This window comes from Perca flavescens, chromosome 16 (genome assembly GCF_004354835.1).
Source record: "Perca flavescens isolate YP-PL-M2 chromosome 16, PFLA_1.0, whole genome shotgun sequence".
Lineage (NCBI taxonomy): Eukaryota > Metazoa > Chordata > Actinopteri > Perciformes > Percidae > Perca > Perca flavescens.
Genome location: NC_041346.1, coordinates 25,965,783 through 25,990,663, shown reverse-complemented (window position 1 = coordinate 25,990,663; position 24,881 = coordinate 25,965,783). Strand labels below are relative to the sequence as shown.

At 40.7% G+C, this 24,881-nt stretch overlaps 1 protein-coding gene across 7 annotated transcripts in view; it reads left to right on the top strand.

Annotated features, from left to right (window-relative positions):
• tnca (tenascin Ca) overlaps nucleotides 1-23,553 on the top strand; it is a 65,590-nt gene extending 42,037 nt beyond the window's left edge. For 2 of the 7 annotated variants that reach the window (XM_028602404.1, XM_028602405.1), the window contains exons 4-30: nucleotides 122-1,435; nucleotides 1,816-2,079; nucleotides 2,179-2,294; nucleotides 3,096-3,249; nucleotides 4,458-4,727; nucleotides 5,540-5,725; nucleotides 6,019-6,108; nucleotides 6,260-6,523; nucleotides 6,840-7,241; nucleotides 8,211-8,645; nucleotides 9,439-9,714; nucleotides 11,135-11,407; nucleotides 11,565-11,837; nucleotides 11,934-12,206; nucleotides 13,845-14,165; nucleotides 15,181-15,453; nucleotides 15,734-15,856; nucleotides 16,920-17,063; nucleotides 17,679-17,798; nucleotides 18,394-18,537; nucleotides 18,635-18,765; nucleotides 19,600-19,732; nucleotides 20,917-21,068; nucleotides 21,246-21,342; nucleotides 21,432-21,593; nucleotides 22,215-22,378; nucleotides 22,755-23,553. In XM_028602404.1, the coding sequence (XP_028458205.1) occupies nucleotides 122-1,435; nucleotides 1,816-2,079; nucleotides 2,179-2,294; nucleotides 3,096-3,249; nucleotides 4,458-4,727; nucleotides 5,540-5,725; nucleotides 6,019-6,108; nucleotides 6,260-6,523; nucleotides 6,840-7,241; nucleotides 8,211-8,645; nucleotides 9,439-9,714; nucleotides 11,135-11,407; nucleotides 11,565-11,837; nucleotides 11,934-12,206; nucleotides 13,845-14,165; nucleotides 15,181-15,453; nucleotides 15,734-15,856; nucleotides 16,920-17,063; nucleotides 17,679-17,798; nucleotides 18,394-18,537; nucleotides 18,635-18,765; nucleotides 19,600-19,732; nucleotides 20,917-21,068; nucleotides 21,246-21,342; nucleotides 21,432-21,593; nucleotides 22,215-22,378; nucleotides 22,755-22,865 (6,665 nt within the window). In that variant the 3' untranslated portion in view covers nucleotides 22,866-23,553. The remainder of the gene's footprint in view (nucleotides 1-121; nucleotides 1,436-1,815; nucleotides 2,080-2,178; nucleotides 2,295-3,095; nucleotides 3,250-4,457; nucleotides 4,728-5,539; nucleotides 5,726-6,018; nucleotides 6,109-6,259; nucleotides 6,524-6,839; nucleotides 7,242-8,210; nucleotides 8,646-9,438; nucleotides 9,715-11,134; nucleotides 11,408-11,564; nucleotides 11,838-11,933; nucleotides 12,207-13,844; nucleotides 14,166-15,180; nucleotides 15,454-15,733; nucleotides 15,857-16,919; nucleotides 17,064-17,678; nucleotides 17,799-18,393; nucleotides 18,538-18,634; nucleotides 18,766-19,599; nucleotides 19,733-20,916; nucleotides 21,069-21,245; nucleotides 21,343-21,431; nucleotides 21,594-22,214; nucleotides 22,379-22,754) is intronic. The other 5 variants (XM_028602406.1, XM_028602407.1, XM_028602408.1 and 2 more) reach the window with 5 other exon arrangements.
• The last annotated feature ends 1,328 nt before the right edge of the window (nucleotides 23,554-24,881 follow it).

Sequence of the window (24,881 nt, the reverse complement as noted above, 5' to 3'; positions counted from 1 at the left end):
CATAGATAATACCCATAAAACTACAACATGTGTTACAAAATAATTTAATACCAGAGATGATTTTCGACAAAACTCTCTAATTGAATTGATAAAAAAAAATGTCTTTACTTTTTAATCAAAGGTGAGGTGGGGACTAAACCTTACTGCAACAGTCATGGAAACTACAGTATTGAAACCTGTGGCTGCATATGTGAGCCAGGCTGGAAGGGACCCAACTGCACTGAACCCGAGTGTCCCAACAACTGCCAGGGCCGGGGCCGCTGCATTGACGGAAAGTGTGAGTGCTTCAAGAGCTTCACCGGAGAAGACTGCACACTCGATGTCTGCCCCGTAGACTGCGGAGCACACGGCCAGTGCGTGGACGGTGTTTGCATCTGCTCGGACGGATTCCTCGGCAAAGACTGCTCTCAAACCAAGTGCCTCAACAACTGCCTCGGCCGCGGCCGCTGTGAAGACGGAGACTGCGTGTGTGATGAACCCTGGACAGGCTACGACTGCTCTGAACTCATCTGCCCCAAAGACTGCTACGACCGCGGGCGCTGTGACAACGGCACCTGCTACTGCGATGAGGGGTACGCCGGGGAGGACTGTGGGGAACGCGTTTGCACCAACAACTGCCACGGTAATGGTTTTTGCGTAGATGGCCAGTGCGTCTGCACCGCCGGCTTCGGCGGCGAAGACTGCTCTCGGCTCCTGTGCCTCAACGACTGTAACGGCAGAGGTACGTGCTTCAACGGAATGTGTATCTGTGACGTGGGCTATCAGGGCGCAGACTGCAGCCAGATAGCTTGTCTGAACAACTGTAACAACAGAGGCCAGTGCATAAATGGACAGTGTGCCTGCGATGTTGGTTTCCGGGGAGACGATTGCTCGGAGCTTTCCTGTCCAAACAATTGCCTGCACAGGGGGCGCTGTGTTAACGGACAGTGTGTGTGCGAGGAAGGCTTCGCCGGTGAGGACTGCAGCATCAGGACCTGCCCCTCAAACTGCTATGGCCGCGGCGAGTGTCTAAAGGGACGTTGTGTGTGTCATGTAGGCTTCACCGGTGAGGACTGTGCTCAACTGAGCTGCCCTAACAACTGCCAAAACCGTGGCCGGTGCATCGACGGGCAGTGCGTTTGTGACGAAGGCTTCAGTGGGGAGGACTGCAGTCAGACAGCTTGTCCCAACGACTGCCTGGCCCGGGGTTACTGCGTCGACGGCAAGTGCATCTGTCAGGAGGGCTACTCAGGAGATGACTGCTCTGTGCACGCCTGTCCAGGCAACTGCAACAACAGGGGGCGCTGCATCAACGGAAGGTGCACATGTGAGAGTGGATATGAAGGAGAAAGCTGTGCGGAGCTGAGCTGCCTCAACAACTGCCAGGACAAAGGACGCTGTGAGAATGGTCAGTGCGTCTGTGATGAGGGATACATTGGAGAAGACTGCTCAGAAGGTAAGAAGCTCTGTTCAGTTTACTGCTGAAATGCACAAAAAAAAATAACACATATCTTGAAACTTTCCATGTGTTAACTAAATGTACTATAAATTCAAATCCAGAGTGATGTAATTTCTCCTATTATCAAAATTCACCACTGATCTTGAGAGAATCTATTTCAGTGAATATCAAAGAGGTTTTTGGTTTGTGTATTGCCGTTGTCTGCACTTTGTTCCCACTTTTTTGGCAGTTCTTCACACCACAGCCAGATGTGGCTCTGGAGTCTGCATTAGTTCTGTGTGGTGTATACTCTGTGATTGAGGTCATGAGAAACTGTCCAAGACAACACCCTCAGCACAGTTTTTTCTTTTTCTTTTTATGCTTCCGTTTTTTTCCAGTGTCTCCTCCAAAGGACCTTACTGTTGGCGAGGTCACCTCTGACACGGTGGACCTTTCCTGGAACAACGAGATGTTGGTGACAGAGTACCTTGTGACGTATGTGCCCACCAGTCCTGGTGGTCTTCTCCAGGAGTTCACTGTGACAGGAGACAAAACAGCAGCCACCGTCAAAGAGCTTGAACCTGGCATTGAGTACCAGATCAATGTCTACGCTGTTCTGAGCAACAACAGGAGTGTCCCTGTCAGCGCGAGGGTGGCCACAGGTACATCACAATCGTCTCCATGCTACTTTATTGTGAATACTCACAAAAACGTTGGTGTGGCTTAGCTATCAAGGTTTATTTTTGTTTCCATCCCTCCAGAGCTTCCAAAGCCAGAGGGCTTAAGATTCAAATCGGTGAGAGAGACCTCAGTGGAGGTGATGTGGGACCAGCTGGACATCTCTTTCGATGGCTGGGAGATCTATTTCCGCAACACGGTCAGTCTGCCCATTTCTTTTGAAGGCTTGCCTGGGATTTTATTGAGCGACAGGGGAAAAAGTGAGAGGTGATACACCCATGCCAGCTTATTGGAAGTCTCAGCAAAACATGGATTTATTTCAGCACTAACCATTAAAATTGCTTTGACATGTGGAAAAACCTCAGTGAGGGCAAGTCTGGATGTCATAGAACTGCGGATAAATCTGCTGCTTAGAATCCGAGCCAGTAATTCTTTGAAATAAATTACTGTGCCAGTTGATAAATCAGAGGCCTCTTTAAATTGTTGCAGTTGCTGCGGAGTTTCTACCCATTTTTAAATGCATTTCCTTTCCTGACCTTTATGTTAATTTAGATAATGGGCTTTCCTACACAACAGTTCTCTCTGTAGTCTCATACATTTCCTGTATTGCGAGAACTGAAAGCTTCTGTCATACATTCATAAATGTGTCAAGAGCTCAATTTATTGCATGCAGCATTGTTCGGTACTTTCTGTAACCTGATTTGTGACGTTTTATGGAAATCGGACACAGTTTCTGTATTATTCATTGTACCACTGGTACTGTACAAACAGATTAAGAAGGGATAATAATCTTCTCTTGACAAGAAAAGCAAGAACGTGTTTTCCGAAAATGTCAAACTTTGTTTTCTAATCAAAATATGCCGGAAATCTGTACTGACTAGCTTGACGTGAACTAAAGTCAGTGTGTGTTAACCTAATTTTTTCACCATAATCTAATCTTCTATCTTCAAATCCTCAATGCATAAACTAACGTAAAATATCCTGTTATGTGTCCTTGCAGAAAGAAGAAAATGGAAAAGTCATGAGCACCCTTCAACCTTCTCAAACCCAGTTTCTCCAGTCAGGCCTGGGACCAGGACAGGAGTATGAAGTCTCTGTTAACATCATCAAGAACAACACCAGAGGACCCCAAACATCCAAAAAAGTCACTACCAGTGAGTCTCCAGCTGTAAACACACATTTTCTTAGCATTTTTTATTATTTAGAGTAAACTGAGATCATAGATGTTTAAAATCATCCAGTGTCTTCCTCAGAAAAGATCAGATCTTTTTTTTTTTTTTTTTTCCTGCTCTGTCTGGCAGCTATTAGCAGTTTGAATAGCAGTGGATACAAAAAACGTTCACTTGAGCACAGAGTAAAAAAAAAAAAAAAACATTAATGTCAAAGAGTGAAATTCCATAATAAAAAGAAGAGTAATACCAGGAAATCCCTGCTGACTCTCCACAGTTCCATATCATAGATTTTAGCTAAAGACTGATAACTCAGACACATTGAATCTTAGCCTACCATGACCATGTACTAGGTTTTTTTTCTTTTTCACTAAATCTTGCTCTTAGCTTTTGTCTTCTGCTTGCTGAGGCTTTTATAGCAGCGTTGCTCCATACATTACGTTGTTGAAATGCTTATGCAATCGACATAGCACGCCAGGTTAAACAACTTTCATTGTGCATGGAAAAGCCATTTAGTTTACAAGTTGGCGTCAATGGACTTGCAACGTTTTTATTTCTTATGTCATTTATTTTTGTAGGAACTAGACGCAGCTTCCAGAAATGAATGATAGAAGTAAAGTTAAACCTTTCGTACCCTTTTTACCCCCAGAGGTCATTTTAACATGGAGAAAAGATGTCTCCCCCACATGTAAACAGGGGAGATTTGTCAGGTAGTAAACAACGTCAGCGTGAAAGTGAATTGCATATTTTTTCATGATAGCCTTTCCCTTGTTGATCCAAGTTATTGCTTTGTCTTATGAGACAGCCAAGTTGAGTCTTATAAGGGCTGTTTTATTTGTGAAGGCTAAAAAAAACATGGCAGGAGTGCTGATGTTTTGTCTTAACCTTGGTCTCACACCAATGCAGACTTTGACTTTGTCTTGATTGGTATGTGAATTTCACTATTAGAAGCTAAATCATACAGAAACGGATTTAATCTTTGGTGTAGTCGAGAACAACTTTGCCGACACTTCTCTACTTAAGAACCTTAAAGGAATAGTGCAGCATTTTGGAAATACACTTATTTCCTTCCTGAGAATTTGATCTATATCACTCTCACGTCTGTACGGTAAAAACTTTGCCAGCAGCCGATTAGCTTAGCTTAGTATCCTTCACCCTTGGCTGTCTCACCTGAACCCACCCCCCCAACCCAGAGATCGACGCCCCCCGGCAGGTTGAGGTGAAGGACGTGACGGACTCCTCTGCTCTGGTCGGCTGGTCTCAGCCGGTGGCTCCTACGGACAGACTCACTATGTTTTACGGGCCAAGCTCCGACCCGTCTGATGAAACCAGTGTGGAGATTTCCCCCCCAGACAAGCAGCACAGCATCGACGGTCTGAGGCCAGACACTGAGTACAAGGTGTCGCTCATCTCCAGGAGTGGAGGCATCACCAGTGACCCTGCCACCGCCACATTCACTACAGGTAGGCTGGTGATAGCAGTAATTGTTGGTTTAAATTGTAAGATCAAAATGTTGTGCTAAATACTGAAGTTATGGTGATACTGTATATGTTATGTTTTTCATATTGTCAACATGAAAAGACCAAAACCTACAATGAACGTGTCTTCTAACAAGTATTTCTGTATATCAAAGCCTGATATATCTTCTTTCTCTGTGCCACAGAGCTCCATTGTTGTCCACAAACTATTAAAAACATCAATGAGCCACACTGTTGCACTGGGTGACATGTCCCTTCATTACCATGAACACACACTGTAGTTTATTTTGACTCAATCCCACACACACCGTCCTGCCGCTATGAATACTAACCAGAGCACCAAATGTGGATTAATCCGCCGCTGAAAAAAGTCCCCAATAAATGCACTATTTCCTCCTGTTACCAGTTATTTTAGTAAATTATTGAGCCTTCAAAAAATTCAACTATATTTGTGTCCTGTCAGTAGGAACCAATGGGGTTTTGTTCTTTTTATGGGACTTGTTGACACTATAAAAAAATATAGAATAGCACCAGCCTTTTGCTTTAATTTTATTCAAACACTATGGAAAATTACATTGAAACCATACATTATTGCAGAACATGCTAATGTGTGGATATATTTCACAGTATTTATATTTATTTTGTGGCGATTTGGGTTGTGCGTACATCTGTTTGCATACTGCAAGTTGGAGTCAGATTTCCAATAATATCCAAAATAATAGATTTGATATCTGTGTATAAATGTATTGTTTGTGAGCAGAGCTATTATCATTATAAATGTATTTACTTTTTATTAGCCCTGGACGCCCCCACAGACCTGCAGGCTGTGTCTCAGACAGACAACAGCATCACTCTGGAGTGGACTAACAGTCAAGCTGATGTTGGCAGCTATCTGGTGAAATACAGTCCCATCTCTGGAGCAACTCACGGTGAGGAACTGTTCCCACGAGGACCAGAAGACACAACAAAAGCTACTATCACTGGTAAGGGTCAAACATATATTCAGTACGACCACACACGACTTGTGTTAGATAAGATAGATAAGAGTCTTTATTGTCATTGCACAATGAAATTGCAGTGCTTCTTCGGCCAGTGCATAACGAATATAAACAATAAAAGGAGAGAAGTAAGCAATATATACATCATTGCACACACACTTTATGAATTCAGAGACCTGATGACCCAGGGAAAGATATTTAGCATTATACATTGTTTTGAAAATAGCATACATATTCATACCAGGTGGTCATTTTCCTTCCATCCCTCTGTTTGGCAGGGCTGAAGCCAGGGACAGAGTATGGGATTGGTGTGACAGCTGTGAAGAATGAGAGAGAGAGCCTCCCTGCTACTGCAAACGCAGCAACTGGTGAGCGATACGCCGAGCAGTGGTCCTAAGCACCACTTCATAAATATTGAGTCGTTGATTGAATTGTTTGTTGATGCAAATTGGGTGACGAAATGAGCATGCAAAAGAAGTAAGTACAATTTTACGCACTAAATCTTTTCCCTTCTGTCAGATATCGATCCCCCCAGAGGTTTCGAAAAAATCGAGTCCACAGAGACCTCCCTCACCTTGAAGTGGCAGAAACCTCGGGCTAAGGTTGGCGCATACAGGCTCGAGTACGTCTCCAGAGACGGCCAGGCTGAGGAGGTGGAGATCCCAGCAACAGCGACTCGCTATGTCCTGTCCAACCTGACTCCTGGAATGAGCTACACCCTCACTTTGGCTGCTGAGAGAGGGCACAAGAGGAGCACACCTGTCACCTTACCTGCATCTACAGGTGGGTAGAGAGAATTTTACCACACTATAATGTTGGAATAATGACACATGCCCTCAAAGGAGGATGGAAACTGATTTGTCGCGCAAAATATGCTGTTATGTTCCTTAGAGTTTCTTCACGGCTTTTTCCGTTAAATTGTGTAGATTTTGGAGTTCAATATCTGTTTATTTTCTAAAGTAAGTCCATCACTATATACAGTATATATTTTAAATGAATGCACACCAAACTTTAAAGACTTTGCAGAACGAACACCAAAAAACTGCAGTTACACCTAAATTATGCTTTCTTGATTTGTGCCTTTTTGTTTTTCTTGTAGCCTCTTTCACATTTTATTTAGCTGACTCAGACGACCGTGAGCTAACGACTCCTACAGGCTCGGAGGACAATGTCATTAGCTTTGTGTATTTAGACCCCTCTGAGTCCCAGTTCTCAGTTGGTATGGAGCCTGACAATGAGCTTGGGAAACTGACTATCTCGGGCATCACGCCTGATGGATTTGACCTCTCGTGGAAACTAAAGGCTCTCAGTATCTATGATAGTTTGGCAGTAGAATATAAAGACACTCAGCGATTGTGGGATGTGAGAGAGGTCCAACTTCCTGGAGATGCCACTGGCTCTAGAATCCAGAGCCTGAATGCATCGACAGAATATCAAATAAAACTTTATGGATTAACCAGTAGCCAGAGATCTGCCCTACTTGAAGCTGTTGCAGTCACAGGTATAAGCTTCTCTTTTAGTTTGTTAGGGACTTTTGGTCCCGTTGTTTTTTTGACAGCTTCTCCCTTCAGTGGAGTCAGATGTTCTGTGACATAGAGGTGAAATAGTTGCTTAGATCAGAGTAGCGATATGATTTGCATGCTGATATTTTACTCATTGAGATTTACCAGCAAAGAATATTTTTTTTATTGCAACAGTCATCTTCATAACCAAAAAAAAAAATCCAAACTAATTTTCATCTCATCCCATCCCATTTGTCATCTGATGAAGTTTCAGTCCTGTGGCAGAATGTTGCCGAAATTCAAATACAAGAGGAAATCTACAGTGGGAATTATTGGGAACAATGTACTCCCTGAGGCATTAATACCTTCAAATACAAGGAGTTATAATACACTGACTGTCCTGATTTCTTCCTGCATTTGAGCTTTTAAATGCAACCATTTTGCTCTTTCTGAAAGCTAATTCCATCTGCATTCCATCTCATTGTCTTCAATCCCTTTTACTTTTATAATAAATAATTCTCTAGCAGTCAGAGAAAATGACACTGTATGTCACTTCGCATGTCAAACAAGTGACTCAGAACAGTCTTTCTTAAGGACAGCAGCAACAAAAAAGTGGCTGTGCATGGCTTCAACATCTATTTGAAGACAACTGTGTACTTCCACTCCGGTGGACTACTCAGATGCTTCAAAAAATTAATGGCGCCGACTCAAGTGCCATTAATGCCTTAGCTGTTGCTTGATGATATGAACCATGGTCCTGGAAAAACTGGAATAATAAGAGGCAAGAAAATAATGAAATCTTAACAACAAGAAGTTAGCTAATGTACCGAACTTTGTGCAGAATTATTTGAATCCTACAATACATTGTGTTCTTATTTTAACCCTGTTTCTTCTTCACATGTTCTTTTTCAGTCATCAGCAGAACCGGTAACAAATTAATTCTTTAAACCTGCTTTTATTCACTGTAGCACCCACGCCTACCTCTCCAGATGTTCTTATGCTGAGCATCAAAGATGCCCCTACAACCCCAACAACTGCTCTGGATATTGAAGCAGTTCAAAACCCAGATCCCCTCCGTCCTCTAAACACTTCTGATACGGGTGTGATGGGCTCTGGGGCTGAGCCTGAAAGCTCGAGTCTGAACGTGTTGGGGAACCTCACAGTCAAAGTCACCTCCACCAGTGTAAGCTTGGCTTGGTCGGCGCCTAATGAGGCGTTTGACAGCTTTTTGGTGGAGCTCAGTGCTCCGTCAGGGGCGACACAAGCTAATGTGACCACACTGCAAGGTAGTGTGCGGAAGGCTGAAATAGAGGGTTTGTCCCCCTCCACACAATATGATATTACATTGCAAGGGCTGGTGGAAGGCAGGCGATCTTTACCTCTCAAAGTGTTTGCTACTACAGGTACATGGAGCAAATATTTCTTCTTCTTTTTTTGTAGGTGTTCATCACAACCATTCACTTTGTATTCTCTAAATATTTCAGGATGGCTGCACAGACTGTTGATGTTTTATTATAAATGACAATTCTCTTTCATCCCATATTTTCCTTTACCTATGACTCTTATTTACGGCGGAGTATTAGGACCACAAGAAATCGAGCATGAGATTTAATGATTAATATTTCCAGAAAAAGTTGTAACATTTCAAGACTAAGTGATAACATTTCAAGATTAAAGTTGTAACATTTTAAGATTAAAATCAGAAAATGATTTAAAGTCATAATATTTCAAAAACAAGTTATAATATTTCAAGATTATAACCGTGACATTTCAAGAAGACAGGTGTAATATTTAGAGAAATTCTTAATATTTTAAGAAAAGTAGCAATATTTCAACATTTAAGTCATATTTTGAGAAAAAGTTGTAACATTTTAAGTTGCAAGTCATTTAAAAAAAAAAAAAAAGGATTCAAAATATTCTCAAAATATTGTGACTTTTTCTCATAATTTTCAAAAAAAGAAATTTCCTAAAATATTGCGTATTTTTTCTGAAATTATTATGCCCTTTTTTTTGGTAATTTTTGACTTTATTTTTCTAGTAGTTTGACTTTATTCCTGAAATCAGAGATTATTTTTTCCATAACTGTGGCCCAAATACTCGTCGTACTTATTTTGACGAATGGAAAGTTAATGTGAGAGTTATTTTTACAATCTATCTTGCCTCAGTTGACCCCACTCTGATCTGTCTATCTACCAGAGGAGCCGAAGCCCATGGTGGTGAACCTCACCATCTCTGACATTACATGGGACGGCTTCACTGCTTCCTGGATCCCCACCGCTAGGGAATTTGACAGCTTTGTCATTGAGGTTACAAACTTGGAGAATTTTGAAGAGAGCCAAAACCTCAGTCTGTCCGGAGACGCTTTCAGCCTGGGCATCTCAGGGCTGAATCCCAACACCAGCTACATGGTTGGCCTGTTTGGGATGTATCAGGGCTCCTTCCTTGAACCCGTGTACACTGAATCAACCACAGGTATCTGCAACTTGCAGCGTTGCAGCGTTTTTGTCCTCTTATCTCTTTAACTTATTTCCTTTTTTGATTTTTAACTTTCTGTTTCAGTCGGTGTCTGTGAAGCATTCACAGGCACTAGAACCGCTGTTGTCCCACTCACAGTGGAGCGTTGACATCTCGCTGCATGAAACGAGAACAACATAATAACCTAATTTCTGTTCTGTCATCACTGTCCAACACCCTGGTCACAGTGTACTGCTTCATCTTAACCAACATGCCATGAACCATTCTTTACCCTCCAGCCACTGTTTCTGTCTAGCTGAGAGAGGGCAGGGTGATGGGGACCCGTGCCACATCACTGAGCAAAACAAATGCCCCTCAAATGTTCACCCTTACCCCCAACTGCTCCCTCCATCCCAGTTACCAACGTGCATGAAGCCCCCTCCCCCCTTCCTCTACCATCCCCTGCATCGTGGTGAGGTTTGACGCTGATGTGCTGCAATGATTGCAAAAGCAAAACCAATAACTTTCACCCTCACACGCCTGTCACACCATGACAGCGTGACCATCTCATTTCATCCCATCAACACTCATTCAGTGCATAATTGATTAACCTCGAAGGATCATGGATGTGCTCACGTGCAAGTTTAAGTGACATTTGAGTTCTGTTAGTCTGTGTGAGATAGTTTGTCAATAACGTTAAAGTAAATATCCTCATTTCCTTTTGAACTACTAGGTGGCAAATGATTAAATCTTCTTGTCGTTATCAAGGTAAAAAGCTGATAATATCTGAGGTTAACCGTTAATGCCACCTTGTTTTTCATCTGAACGATGCCTAATTTATCTGCTGCATGTTTGCAAGTAACTGACTTTATTTTTCATTGCATGTAAAAAAAAAAATGTTTTTAGAAGTTTAACATTCTCTGTAGCTGTCATATTCTGCTTTGAATCGCTCTGGTGCAACATTATGCAGAATTTATCCTATTCTCAGTGTTAACAGATCAACTGCATGATCAGCTCTCCCTCCATATGCATGAAAGAGACTTTTCATTTTTACTGTTGTGTTTCTGCCTTTGCCACATTTTCACATTAAAATCAACACTTCATTCATTTAACCTTGACGCCAGTATTCTTAAGCTATTTTCCCCTTGGCATTACATGTTTGTTACATTTATCATATTTTTAATAAATAGTGTAATTGGTTTAATGTTCAAGCTACTAAGTTAATTTTTATGCAAAAATATATGCATGTAATACATCTTCTAAGCTACTCAGACTATCAGGAATTGCAAGTGGGTGGTGGTGAGTGTCCTGTAACACTATACACATTTTAATGAGATGAATCAAATCACACAGCTACCAGTAATTTATCTAATTAGTTTGTGTTCTATAAAATGTTTTATTTTTTAAATGAAAATCTAATATTGATTTCTCTCTTTAGTGAATCAACCAGTGGTTGGCAAACTATATATCTCAAACTTAACGTCAGAGAGTTTTTCAATCTTCTGGAATGGCACTGAAGGAGAATTTGATGGTTTTATCCTGGAGATAATTGATTCTAATTGGCTGATGGAGCCAAAGGAATATAACATATCCCACAATGTAAAGTCCCATGACGTCGCAGGGCTCAGGCCCAACACTGACTATATAGCCTACGTCTATGGGACATACAAGAGATCTCGAACAAGTCCTGTCAGTATTGTTGCATCAACAGGTATTTTGATTTTCTGTATTACATAAAAATAGGGTTATCTAATATTCTTTTCTGCACTTCTAAAAAGTAAAGTTGACTTGGGCCTGTATACATGGAGACATACATGCTTTCCATTTTAATAAATGAATATATTTCTTATTATTCTCTCCCCTTGTAGCTGACGAGCCTGATTTGTCCAGGCTAGTTGTTTCTAACATTACCTCAGACAAATTTTCTCTGTCGTGGCGGACAGGAGAGAAGGCTTTTGATAATTTTATAGTAGAAGTCAGAGAGTCTGCATTGCCCTCGCAGGCAATGGGGCGCGCTCTGCCAGGAGACGTGCGCTCCACAGTCATGGCCGGGCTCAAAGCGAGCACAAGCTACAACATAAAGCTGTACGCCAGCGCTGGTGGCCAGAACACACAGCCTCTGTTTGATGTAGCTACAACAGGTATCACATTACATGCATTTTTGTTTTTACACTGCATGTACCATGCACATTACCCGCACAGCATAACTGAAAAGCCGTGTTCTTTTTCCTGTTCAGAGGATGTCCCACAGTTGGGGCCCATAGCTGCTTCATCTGTGAGTCCACAGAATCTCAGCTTGTCCTGGAGCACTGTGTCAGGCCACTTTGATGGCTTTGTTATCCGGGTCAGTGACCCCGAGCAGCAGTCTGATACGCTGGAGTTCAGACTGCCTGGGGAAGCCCGTAACATAACGATCTCTAACCTGATGGATGCCACAGGCTATGATATTGAACTGTACGGTATCTCTCATGGGCGCCACACTCCCTCAGTGTTAGCCCACGCCGTCACAGGTACTCCGTATTTTACTCATATCTTAAACTCTCATCTCTTGTAGTTGTAAATGGTTTGTAAAGAGCTTTTGCTTCAAAACATTTAATAGACTAAAGTACCTTCTGGGGAAATGTGTCTCCAACTTTTAGTTTAATATACGAGAATAAATCTCTTAATGCATTTCAGGCCTTAGACCCACAGATAACAAATATTCTTTTAAGTTGCAATAAGAGCAAATTTGACATGCATCATGAGCACGTGTTTTCATCTGGTTTCATTTTTGGTGCATGAAACCATTTGATTTATAATAAAAGTAAAAGCAGAGAAATATTAATTAAATAATTAAAATATATTTTAATACCAAAAGTAAAAGTACTCATGCAGGATGTTCCATTTCAGAATAATACAGTGTATATATATTATATTTTTGGATTATAATTATTGATGCATTCATGTTTACATCACTTTATTGATGCAGCTGATAATGGAGAGGGTCATTTTAATTACTTTATATTAGGGCTGTCAGCATTAACGCATTAATCACAATGCGATTAAGGGCCGAGCATAACGTGTTAATTTTTTTTAATCACATGACGCCATTTATTCATTTATTTTCACTTCACTCGGCTTCGTGTCGTGCCTAACAGGCTACTATTTTGACCCTTTGCCATACTTCCTCATAACACATGAGGCATGACAGCAGCAACTAAATTCTGAATGGCGCTTTTTATTTTCTAAAACTCATGGATGGTTCGAAAGGCATATGCACATTGTGTAAAGCTGAATTAAAATATCACCGAAGCACGTTAAGCTTGAGCTACCACCTACGAGCTAAGCACAGTACAGTTAAAACAGTTAGAAATTGAGTGATTAATCACGTTTAAAAAATTGTTATCGTTTGACAGCCCTACTTTATATACTACTGGGTAGCTTCATTTATAATACATGATAATTCATTTGTTTATTATATGGTGTGTTCTGAATCTGTAAAGTAACTAAAGCTATTAAATACGGTAAATCATGGAGAAAAAAATAGAATATTTCCCTCTGAAATGGAGTGGAGTAGAAGTATAATGTAGCAAAATATGTAAATACTCAAGTAATATAAAAAAAGCTAAAGCCACAATTGTGTTAAGATACAGTACCACTAATGGCCACTAGATGCCTGTGTTGAGTTCTACGTGCCATTTGCTAAATTATTTCGTACAAAACGTTTTTATCTCCACATCATGTGATGTACGTCTTCTAATTGTCTTGGGTGGCATCTTTGCCTCATTGTAAGAACTCCCAGTGGCGATGGATGGTCACGTCCTTGTTCGTTTTCACCGTCGTTTTGGTTTTGTGGCTCTAGGCAGTAAATCCAAGCTTCAAAATGTGGCATTAGTAGAAAGCGGTTGCATCTATTCTTTCTACACTCTATTGTAGAAGTATATAAAACTCTATGATGCATGCAAAATTTGCCCTTTAATGGTTTTGGCCTTTAAATTTAGGAGATATCCAGCCTCCGTTTTAAAGCTGAAAACCTCACAGGAAGAACAGATTTTATAATATGCTTTTGCAACCACTGCACACATTATCCTCCTAATGGAATTTTATTTCCCCTCCCACATGTGTTCCCTTCTCACAAAAAAAAAAAATTAAAACCCATTCCTCTCCAGCTCCTTTGCCTAAAGTGGAAAACTTGTCCATTTCCAACATAACCCCCTACGGCTTCCGTGTGTCGTGGGAGGTGAAGCAGCAGCAGCAGCCGCCGCCGCAACAGGAGGAATTTGCCCCCTCTAGTGGCGGCTTCAGCCATTTTCACATAGTGGTGACAGACTCTGGCTGGCTGCTGGAGCCTCAGGAGTTCACTGTGCCAGGAAACCAAAGTCACCTGGACATCTGGGGCCTCATCACCGGCATAGGCTATGAGGTCAGGCTGACTGGGGTGTCAGAGTCAGGGCTTCTCTCTCGGCCTCTGACTACAGTGGCTGTGACAGGTACCACTCACAGCGCACTGCAAGGCCCCTTACTATAAATGTGTAAACTACTGTACATAATGATCCAATTCTGAAGTTTCACCATCACAACTTGGCATAACTATTTTTGATATTCATGCTTTTTTGTCTAATAAAATAATAGAACTAAATTAGCTTGAGTATTGATGGAGTTAGTTTACCGCCATGTTTTGATGCTGAGGCTTCAGCTCAGTACTGTAACCTAACCCTAACTCAGATTCTCTATTCAACAACTCTTTTCCAGACTTTTGTTTTAAACATTTACTTCGTCACCGGGAGAAAGAGATGTGGAGCTCCCGCCTGTTTCTTCCTACCTCCAAAATATGAGCAAGCCTATTTGTTTGTTTCATATTTTAAAACGTGTTTTCCTTCAGATTTCTGATTGGCGCTACACAGACGTCTGTGGAAGTCTTTTTAAAGTTACTTTTGCCATGCTGCTACCTTTTATACATGCTGGTTTATCAATCTGGCTAAAACTCCAGTGGATGGATACAGACCAATGAATAAAACTAAAATGATCAGACGTAGGAAAACACTGATAAATCAGCAGGACATTCTGAGCATGAAATGTCTGTTGATTTAACTTCTAATCTCATTTGTTTCTTTGTCTTTGAATGCACTGAATGCATCGAGTCTGGCCTTGAAGACGCATGGGGACCTCGTCTCAACCAGTGTTTGCCGAAATCTGTCCCAACAGATCCGTTAGAGCCTTTAAAGGAATGTGACCCTGTTAAATGCCGTAAATAAAAATTTACAAAAAGCATCTTGTCTTGTTAATTTACCCAAAATTATAGGCTTTGTAGCCCGTGTGCTGTAGTTTTAACACTAACGGATACCTGAGCATGGCATATCGAAGGTGGCTGGAATATATCCCTGTCTGCCACCTGGAAACCTTCTTGTCTGATTGCTGACTTCTTCCATACTTCTTCAGAAGTTGATGAATGTTCCTGGGAAAACGCAAAACCTTCTGCAACGTTATGTTTCCTTGTTTAACCAGAGGCTGAGCCTGAGGTGGAGCATCTCTTTGTCTCGGACGTCACAGCTGACGGTTTCCGTCTGTCGTGGACGGCTGATGAAGACTTGTTTGACAGATATGTGATCAAAATAAGAGACAGCAAAAGATTAGCCCACCCTAAAGAGTACAGTGTCCGTGGCGATGAACGCACCAAGGTTTTTACTGGACTCATGAGTGGCACCGAGTATGAAATCGAGCTTTATGGTGTCACATTGGACCAACGCTCCCAACCTATTACTGGGGTTGCTCAGACAGGTATATGAAAAACACAGCAAAGTTTGCAGTTTTATACTAACTACTAAATTGTTGGGTGTCTGCTGTGTGAGAACTGAACCCACAGTCTCACTAATCATCTTTATTCCTCTGGTTTAGGCTTAACTCTATGTCTGACTCTAATGGAAAATGCTCTTTTGGGATCCTTCAAACTCATAGTTTTCTTGTATTTATGCAATGTTATTGGCCATACTTTCCTTACTTTAATTCACCCTTTTTGTGTTGCTTTCCTGTCTGCGCATATCCATTTACACTCTACTAGGCCTGAGCACTCCAAGAGGACTTAGCTTCTCTGATGTGACCGACTCCTCCGCTGTAGTTCACTGGTCCATGCCTAACTCTCCAGTGGATAAATACCGGATCACCTATGTGCCCTTTGAAGGAGGTAAGAAGTCAATCGGTTTTATTTTGTTGCTATAGTTTACTGGTGATTAATGCTTTCCAACTTAGATTTACATTTAGTTATTTGTTAAATATTTAAATTATGGTTTAGTTTAACTAATTTGAACCTCTAGTGGCATGGCTGTAGCGATGGCATTCAGTCAGTCCACCACTGGTCCTAGTCTCGCATTGCCAGACCTTGTTCCACAGCGCTGCCGAGAAAGGTCTGGCTAGTCCACTCAACATGGGAGAAAAACATGCTCCGGTTTATTGGCATTTCTTTAAACCAATTACAATTGTCTTGGGCGGCGCTAGGCGCCGGACGCAGGTACAGTGCCTCTGCAAAATAGACTCTGGAAGGAACTTGTTTTAGTTATAGTCAGCAAGTATAGTTTGTAAAACAACGGAATAATAATATAATATTGTCGCTGTCAGGTGAAAACCTTGTATGGTCAAACTTTTTTTGTCCAGCAAATTTAAAAAGACATTTTTGGAAACATTATATTGATGTATTTACCTCAAACTAAGTCAGACTAAATCCCTTTTTTACGGTTTAAATATTTGTAAAAACAAACAGACAGACGGAACGGGTGACCATTAGCATTGATTTATGAATAAAATTAAAATGACAAAATATGGACTCACAAGGTTTCCGTCCGAGAGCGACGATATGATAAATAATGATGCACTTTATCATTCAATTGAATGGGAAAGTGTGTCCAAACCTTTGACTGATACTGTATATAATGTAATAAAACAGTATAACATATTCACATAATATAATATGGGATATGAAATGCTTGGAGAGCTTCTTGGATGTGTAGAAAGTGTAATATTTAGAAGCATTATATAGTCTTTCTCTAGTCAGCAAAAGTAAAGTTTATCACCACCCACCACAATACAAATAAAGTACCAAATAGTCTAGAAGCTACTGTACAATAGAGCTTAGTTACGGAGAATACAGTGGAAATGCCGATAAATCATCAAATGACAAATGTATAGTTTTTACATTATGTGTTTTATTTTTTTTAGTGTGGAACCCATATTTTGTTTTCTTACCTCCACAGGAAGACCAATGATGGTGACTGTGGATGGCGACGTGTTTGAGGCTTCGCTGCCCAATATGGCCCCTGGCAAAATGTACCAAGTGACAGTGAGTTCTGTGAAGGGTCTGGAGGAGAGCGACCCCAGCACTGACACTGTAATCACAGGTTGGCTTTCTTCTTCTTTTTCTCTTATACTACACTTCTGTGTCAGTCCTCCCTGACTTGTGCTGACTACAGACTGCATATAAAGATAGACGACGTGTCTCCCCTTCCTCCAACTGTACAAAATGAGATGATACATCTCAAGGGGTTTATCCTAATAATAAACTAATTTTGAACAAGAATAAACCCAAAATATCCCGGATACGGGCGCTGTCATCTTGTAATTTTGGAGCCAAAGTCTGTGCAGTAGTGATCGGGAGTCAATCACAGCTGTCAATCATGATGCTTCACCCTGTTTTTATAGCATCAAATAACTAATAAAAACCAAACTTATCAGGAAATGAGCGCTTGAACAAACATCAGTGTGATCAGAACTACCTAAAATGACCAAAACCATCTTTGGGAAAATGTATTTGATGTGTACTTTAATGTTTTAGTGTGGCCCGTGTCCCATCCGCTAACATGGAGGAGGTGGGATTTATGACCTATACTGCAGCCAGTCACCAAGGGGCGATCGAGATGTTTTGGCTTCACTTATAAAGTCTATGCATCACCCCCTGGTACTGGCCTTGGAATCGGTTCGTGGAAAATTGAATTGTTCCTGTTTGTATCCTCCAGCTTTGGACAGACCACAGGGTCTGACTGCAGTCAATGTCACCGACACCTCAGCGCTGTTGCTGTGGCAACCGTCTGTGGCCACGGTCGATGGCTACGTGATTACTTACAGTACTGATTCAGGTGTGTTTCTGTTCTGTCCTCTTGTATCAATCTATCTGCATTAGCCCTTAATTTAGACAGGAAGTTCCTGTTTAAAAGATCAAGTTCTTTTACGGTCATGTACACAACAACTGCAGTGAAGCAGTCGTAATCCTCAACTGTGCTCTTACAGATATATGTAAAGGAATATTAGAAAGACAAATCACGCAAGTGTAACAACATCTAAGACATAAAATAGTGCAGCTATATTAAAAGAGAAATAGTCAAATATACTGTAGTAGTCTGGTGAGTAATAGTACAGGCTATGCTGTAAGGGAATATGTATATAATGTGATGGATAAAAAAAATAAAAGCTTAATATAAACTGCTTGAACAGGAAGCAAGATAGATAGATATACCTTGATGGTTATGCTTATTAACAAGTAGTAAAATAAATATATATACTGAGATGTAAGCAGGTGTAGCAAATGCAGTAGAATATCTACAGTACTAATATAAGGTAGTTCTATTGGTCACTCTGCTTTCCTTCCACAAACTTTCAAAGTGTGTGAATGACAAATTTAGCTTTACTTTGATTATGTCATTTGTTTAATTGTGGGTGTGTCCTGGCCCCCAGTGTCCCCAGTGGTGGAGCACGTTTCTGGGAACACGGTGGAGTTTGAGATGGGCTCCCTGGTACCAGGAACCCACTACTCAGTTGGAGTACATGCTGTAAAAGAAGTGCAGAAGAGTGACTCTGTTGTTACTGATTTCACCACCGGTAGGTTTAAAGAGAGAGAGGACCTGAAGCTAAATGTATATTGATTATAGTATATTTTGATGAAAAGTAAAGCTGCAGTGTGATGTTGTTTTTTCAGGTGTGGATCCTCCTCGTGATCTGACGGCGGTTAACATTCAAACTGACAGTGCGACTCTCACCTGGAAACCCCCGCAGGCTGCTGTGACTGGTTACATTCTCACCTTCTCCTCTGCTGATGGTACAATCAGGGTATGTACGTCCCCGACATGAGTTCAGTCACTGACAGCACTGGTGGTTTTTCTTGTTAAAACCCAAAAACCACAGACTGTAAAGTCACCGTTACTGATGAACATTTTCCAGAGAATGCCATGACGTTTTGGATTGATTTTCGAACTTCTTGGAAGCCATTTTTTTTTTCAGTTTATACCAACAAGGAATGACTAAGAATTATAAACTGTTGTTTTTGGTGCATTCAAGGAACCTCAGACATCCGAGGTCTGCTTTTGAAGAGTGACTTCATTGCAAGAAACTCACAAATTTACATCTTCTGTTTTAAATTGTTCATGTTTTGTTCTTTTTTTGTCTTCTAGGTTTGATTTTATGTCACTGTAACTCATGAATGCAACCCTTTTTGGGCACCACCTGTCAGCTTATAGCTTATACATTATTGATAAATTCCATTTTATTTATAGTGTCAAATCACAACAGGAGTTATCTCAGGACACTTTACAGGTAGAGTAGTTTACAAAGACCCAACAATTTCTCCTCCCGCCCCCAAGAGCAAGCATTTGGTGAGACAGTGGCGAGGAAAAAACATTCAGACAGACCCTGACTCTTGGTGGGCAGCCATCTGCCGCTGCCGGTTGGGCTACAGATATACAGATAAATACATAAAGAAAGCAGCACTATTTTTACTCTGTTGTGTCAAGCATCTTTCGAGTCTGTGAAATTAATATGAAGGTATAAAAGTAGTTATAAAAAAAAAAAGTTAGCAGTTATGTGCACATTTTGTAGTTAAATCTCCAGTATGGTCTTGCTCTTTGTAAGTGCTTTGTTGGTTCCTATGTGTGTACATGGATTCAGGAAGTGGTGCTCAGCCCGACAGCGTCCTCTTACAGCATGGCTCAGCTTACCGGCTCCACAGAGTACAGTGTGAGACTGCAGGCCATCGCTGGAACACAGAGGAGTCGTCACGTGAACACCGTCTTCACTACCAGTAAGGGCAGAAACGCAAGCATGCACACACCTCCTTTTTTTTAGTTTTTAATCATTGGTGTACGTATATTACCTGAAAATCTATCTTATTTTTTCTACCATTCAGAAGTTTGTAATCTCCTGCCACAAAAGCTTGATTGGGTCCAGTCAAATGTCTGTGAGGACTACTCTATATTTCTGAATGGTCTTTGATGCTTTTAGGTTGTAGAAAGCCCTCTTTACAAATGTTATTTAGTTTGAAGGGTTTATGACCATGTAGAACCAAACGCTGTACAATGGTTCAACCAGACTGACAACTGAAAGGGCAGAAAGAGACAAAGATCCCTCTGAGAAACAGTTGAAAATGAAGAGAAGAAATGTGTGAAGATTAAAATAGGAACAGGTTCCTGTTTCAGTGTCAAGTGCACAATAATGCAGCCTATAACAAGCTGGCAACAGGCAATGTGTTGCTTTAGCAAAGCTCTTCTTCAAACTTTATACAAACAGAAGGTTAGTCTAGGGTTAGCACTGTGGAATATCAACTAGACATAATATAGACTGACAAATCACAGTCTAACCACTGAGTAGACTGCAGAGAGCCCAAAGAAAAAAATAAAATATACATCTAAAATATTTAGAACCCACTTGTACCGTTCTAGTTCAATAATGATCGTGGGTCACTTACGCTTTTCTGGAATGGAAAACAAATTCAACATCCTAGTTCCACTGTATTCTCCTGTCATGCAACACTGTGGACATTGACTAAGCGGAAGTTTGAATCATTTCATTCTCCTTTCAAATGTAAATAATACATTTGGTGTCTGAATGATACTGTTTGTATCTGTTTAAATAGCTACTATTGAAGGGAAGAAGGAAAAAAAATCAACACAACAGCTGATTCCAAACTTTTGGACGGTGGTGTAACTTACTGGCGCTTTTTCAGCAATGAAAGATTTGGTGTTACGCAACAGTCCAGATGCACGTTAGAATGATATTCATTTAATCTGATACTCCACCTGTGCTTATTTTTCATCCTGTCTGAGCTGCTCCCGATGGGGGAAAAAAACCTTTTCTTTTTCCTTTCTTTTTCAAAACCATCTTTCCTTCCAAGCTCCTCACTCTCACTCTCACACCATACTGTATTCTGTCTTGCAGTTAAAGCAGCAGAGGTCTCTGAGATGATGTCTTTTTAATTTGTGCTTCTAGTTGGACAGTTGTACAGACGCCCCAAGGACTGTGGTCAGATTTTACTGAATGGAGAGACGACCTCTGGTCTGTACACCATCTACGTGGGTGGAGAGGAGAGCCAGCCCATCCAGGTTTACTGTGACATGACCACAGATGGCGGCGGATGGATGGTGCGTGAATCAACCTGCTGAAATCCAATTTAAAGATGGTTTTGAAACCATAATTCCCATTGAAAAGAATATGATCGTGCTGCCTGTTTTCTCTAATGATAGGCAGCAACCTTGATGACCTCGGTCTTGCTTGTTATGATTATTGTGAAGCTGTTGTGACACTCTGTCCTTTTTCAGGTTTTCCTGAGACGCCAGAATGGAAAGCTGGAATTCTTCAGGAACTGGAAGAACTACACGGTTGGCTTCGGTAACTTGAATGATGAATTCTGGCTGGGTAAGATCTCTCTTCTTCTATTCACCTCTACTCTCTCTGTCTCTTCTGACTCAGTCCCTTTCCAACTCACACATATTAAATTATTACAGGTCTCTCCAACCTCCATAAAATCACAAATTCTGGCCATTATGAGCTGCGAGTGGATTTGAGGGACAACGGGGAATCGGCCTACGCTCAGTACGACAAGCTCACGATTGCAGAGCAAAAAACACGCTATAAAGTCTACATAGGAGCGTATAGTGGAACAGCAGGTACGTATTACTTTAAAGGATTACTTGGACATTTTGGGAACAGTTTTTTTGCCAGTGATAAGATCAGAAAAACCATACCACTCTCATGCCTGCTGTAAATATTAGCAGCCGCTTAGCTTAGCATAAAGACTGGAAACATGGAGAAACGGCTAGCCTGGCTCTGTCCAAAAGTAAGAAAGTCCACCTACCAACACCTCTGAAGTTCACTAGTTAACACCTTGTATATATTGTTTGTTTCTGTCTGTACAGACACCAAAGTATAAAAACAGCAAATTGGGGATTCTTGGCCAGATGCGTAAGTTTTTACGCCTCCGTTTTTGTACGAAATAAGTAAATTTAGGCAGATTTTGTTACCTTTGCACAGAGCCAGGCAAGCTGTTTCCAGGCTTATGCTAAGCTAATTGCCGTCTGCTAGCTGTAGCTTTATACTAGACATACACATATGAGAGTGGTGTTTATCGTTTAATCTAACTCTCATCAAGAACATTTTAAACTATTCCGTTAAGAAAAGTCACTCTGACGTTACCTACTTAATCTAAAAGGACTGTCTCTAATTGAATAAGCTCACATGTTCTCATTAGTTGTGCGTTGTCTGAGCTTTACTGTCGATATCTTCTCCAGGTGACTCCATGACGTACCACCACGGTCGCCCCTTCTCCACCTTCGACAACGATAACGATATTGCTGTCACCAACTGCGCCTTGTCCTACAAAGGGGCCTTTTGGTATAAGAACTGTCATCGTGTCAACCTCATGGGGAAATATGGTGACAACAGTCACAGTAAGGTATGTACATTTTATTTTATAAAGTCTCAGATTATTTATTTTTCTTGTTGAAAAAGATGAGGGAAGCTGGAAAAAGATTGGTGACATTAACCAATGACAGTAACAGACTGGGAAGTTATTTAACATATTTTCCATTATTCATACAGTCCTGTTGATGGATTTATTTGCAGCCCCGTTCCAGTATTGCCATTTTGAGTCTTGTACAATCTTTCAATCAATCAATTTTCCCCATGTTTCTTCCAGTTCTGTTTCTTGTAGTCTCAAGATGAGACTTCCCTCCACATCTGTGAATTGTTGGATGTATGGTTTAGGGAAGGAGGACTCAGATGTATTTGATAACTCCATTTACCAGGATTTGTATTCTGTATTTCTGCAGGGGATCAACTGGTTCCACTGGAAGGGCCACGAACACTCAATTGAATTTGCAGAGATGAAGATTAGGCCGGCCAACTTCAGAAATTTTGAGAACAGAAAAAAGCGATCGTAGACTCGTGAACCTCACTCTTCGTCTACACCTCATCTCCACCCCCCACCACCTCCACCTAGAGCCACATCGGCAGTCAAGAACTTCTGTGTTCCCTCATCCCCAAATCATTATTTAAAATACACATGAAACAAAAGACCATCATGTTGAATGTTATTCAAATTCTGGCTGTGAGAAATGAACCTGGTAACATTTACACCATAGAAAAACATTTTGTGTGGCCATCCCAATCTGGCACTGCTGTGTATGTGTGATTTATTTGAAAGCAGCGGTGAGCTTGATGAGCACGAATGGACATACAGTACATGTGTTATTGGGACCAAACATCTGTAATCATATGAGGAATTCATTGTAAAATTGTGTAAATGAATCCACTGAATCTGTAACATGTCAAGGGCACATAATCAGAAGAAGGCGTCCTGTCCTCTAAAGTAATGAGAAGTTAATTCAATATTGAATTAGTTAAATTCCTCCATCTTTAACTGAGCTATTGACCAGGGTAAATTCAGAAAATGATTTATCTTAATGAATATAATGATCTCAATGAAATGTCATGTATTTACTTTACAACCAAGAAACCATTTGGAAACCACTAATACCACTGAATTCATATTTAAATTTTGATTTACTTATTTTGATAGAAAGATGCTCTGTAACCTTCAATACAAATAAAAATATTAGTTTGATAAAAGTGTGTGTAAGCTCTTTTTTACATATAAAAAGACACTTAAATTATTTCCACCTTCAGGCCAGCAGATGGCAGTGTTTACTCTCTATGCAATACTGGTTGGAGATGTATCATGTGGTTGTCTGGTGCTACTTTTAGGAGTGTATTTCACAGAGCAAATGACAGTTTAAGTATATACTATTCAGTATTCATGGTCTTAAAAAGCATTTATTTCACTTTCCTTAAAAAAAAGCCTTAGAATGTATAAAAAGATAATTTTTAATTAAAATCAATGTTTTTGCCACTTGTCTGGGTCCAGGTCATGATAATTGACATTTGCTATAGCATGAGTTGTATGTCATATAGAGCTTAGAAATACAGATACAAATGTGGCGTAATTGTCAATTCATGTTCTTAATAAATAATTCTAAGCCTTATTGTCACTATTGGTTTGGATCTGGTATGTCTGTGGAAAATGTGTTAAATTGAATTCTACGTGGTATTAAAAACTCACTGAAAACTGCTGAAACCCTATAATTACATATTTTGATATAAGAAGACTTTCTGTTGTTTAAATTTAAAAACAGTGGTCAATGTTATTGCAAGAGGAGTGCTTTTACTCTCAACCAAGGAACTTTAAACCTCTTCATATTGACTGGCTCTCTGAGGACTTTTATAAACATAATACCAAACCTTAGTTTAAACGTCTTCTTTTATAAACCTATTAGACCTTAATCTACTGGCTTGAGTGTAGCCTAATATTTCTGAACCAGGATATTTTCCACCGTTTCAAAGTCTGTTATCTTTCTTTTTTGTTGCAACTGGAGCCCTTTTGGAGCCTGTTGTGCAAGCACAAAACCATTATCTTTACTGCTGTCATCAAATCCATAGTGTAGGTTTAAACTGCTATTGCTCTTCACTGGCTCTGTCACACAATTAACAAGGGCAGACTTTGGTGTTGCCAACTTCTTAAAATCACAAGAGCCTTAAATGAGGGATGATTTAATTAAATATGACCGATCTACGTGTCCTACTTTTCCTACTGCAAGCAGTATAAGGTCATTTAAGTCTTTCAACATCCAGCAGGTGACTATCTAGTGATCAGAGCATACCTCGTGTTGACCATTCATCTTGCAGCCCCCTCCGTGTCCTCTCAGCTCCCCTCTGGCACTGTTTGTTTGTTATGCAGCCCACTTGGCTGTATAAAGGTACATTATGGCCTCTTCTTGCATCCGATCCTCCTAGAGGTCGCTCAGACCCAGACTGACTGCAGGTCCAGTCATGGTCATGGCAGTAGTTTCTGAGTATGTCCATGCTGCTCAGAGAAGCCCGATACTCTCAGCTGTCGAGGG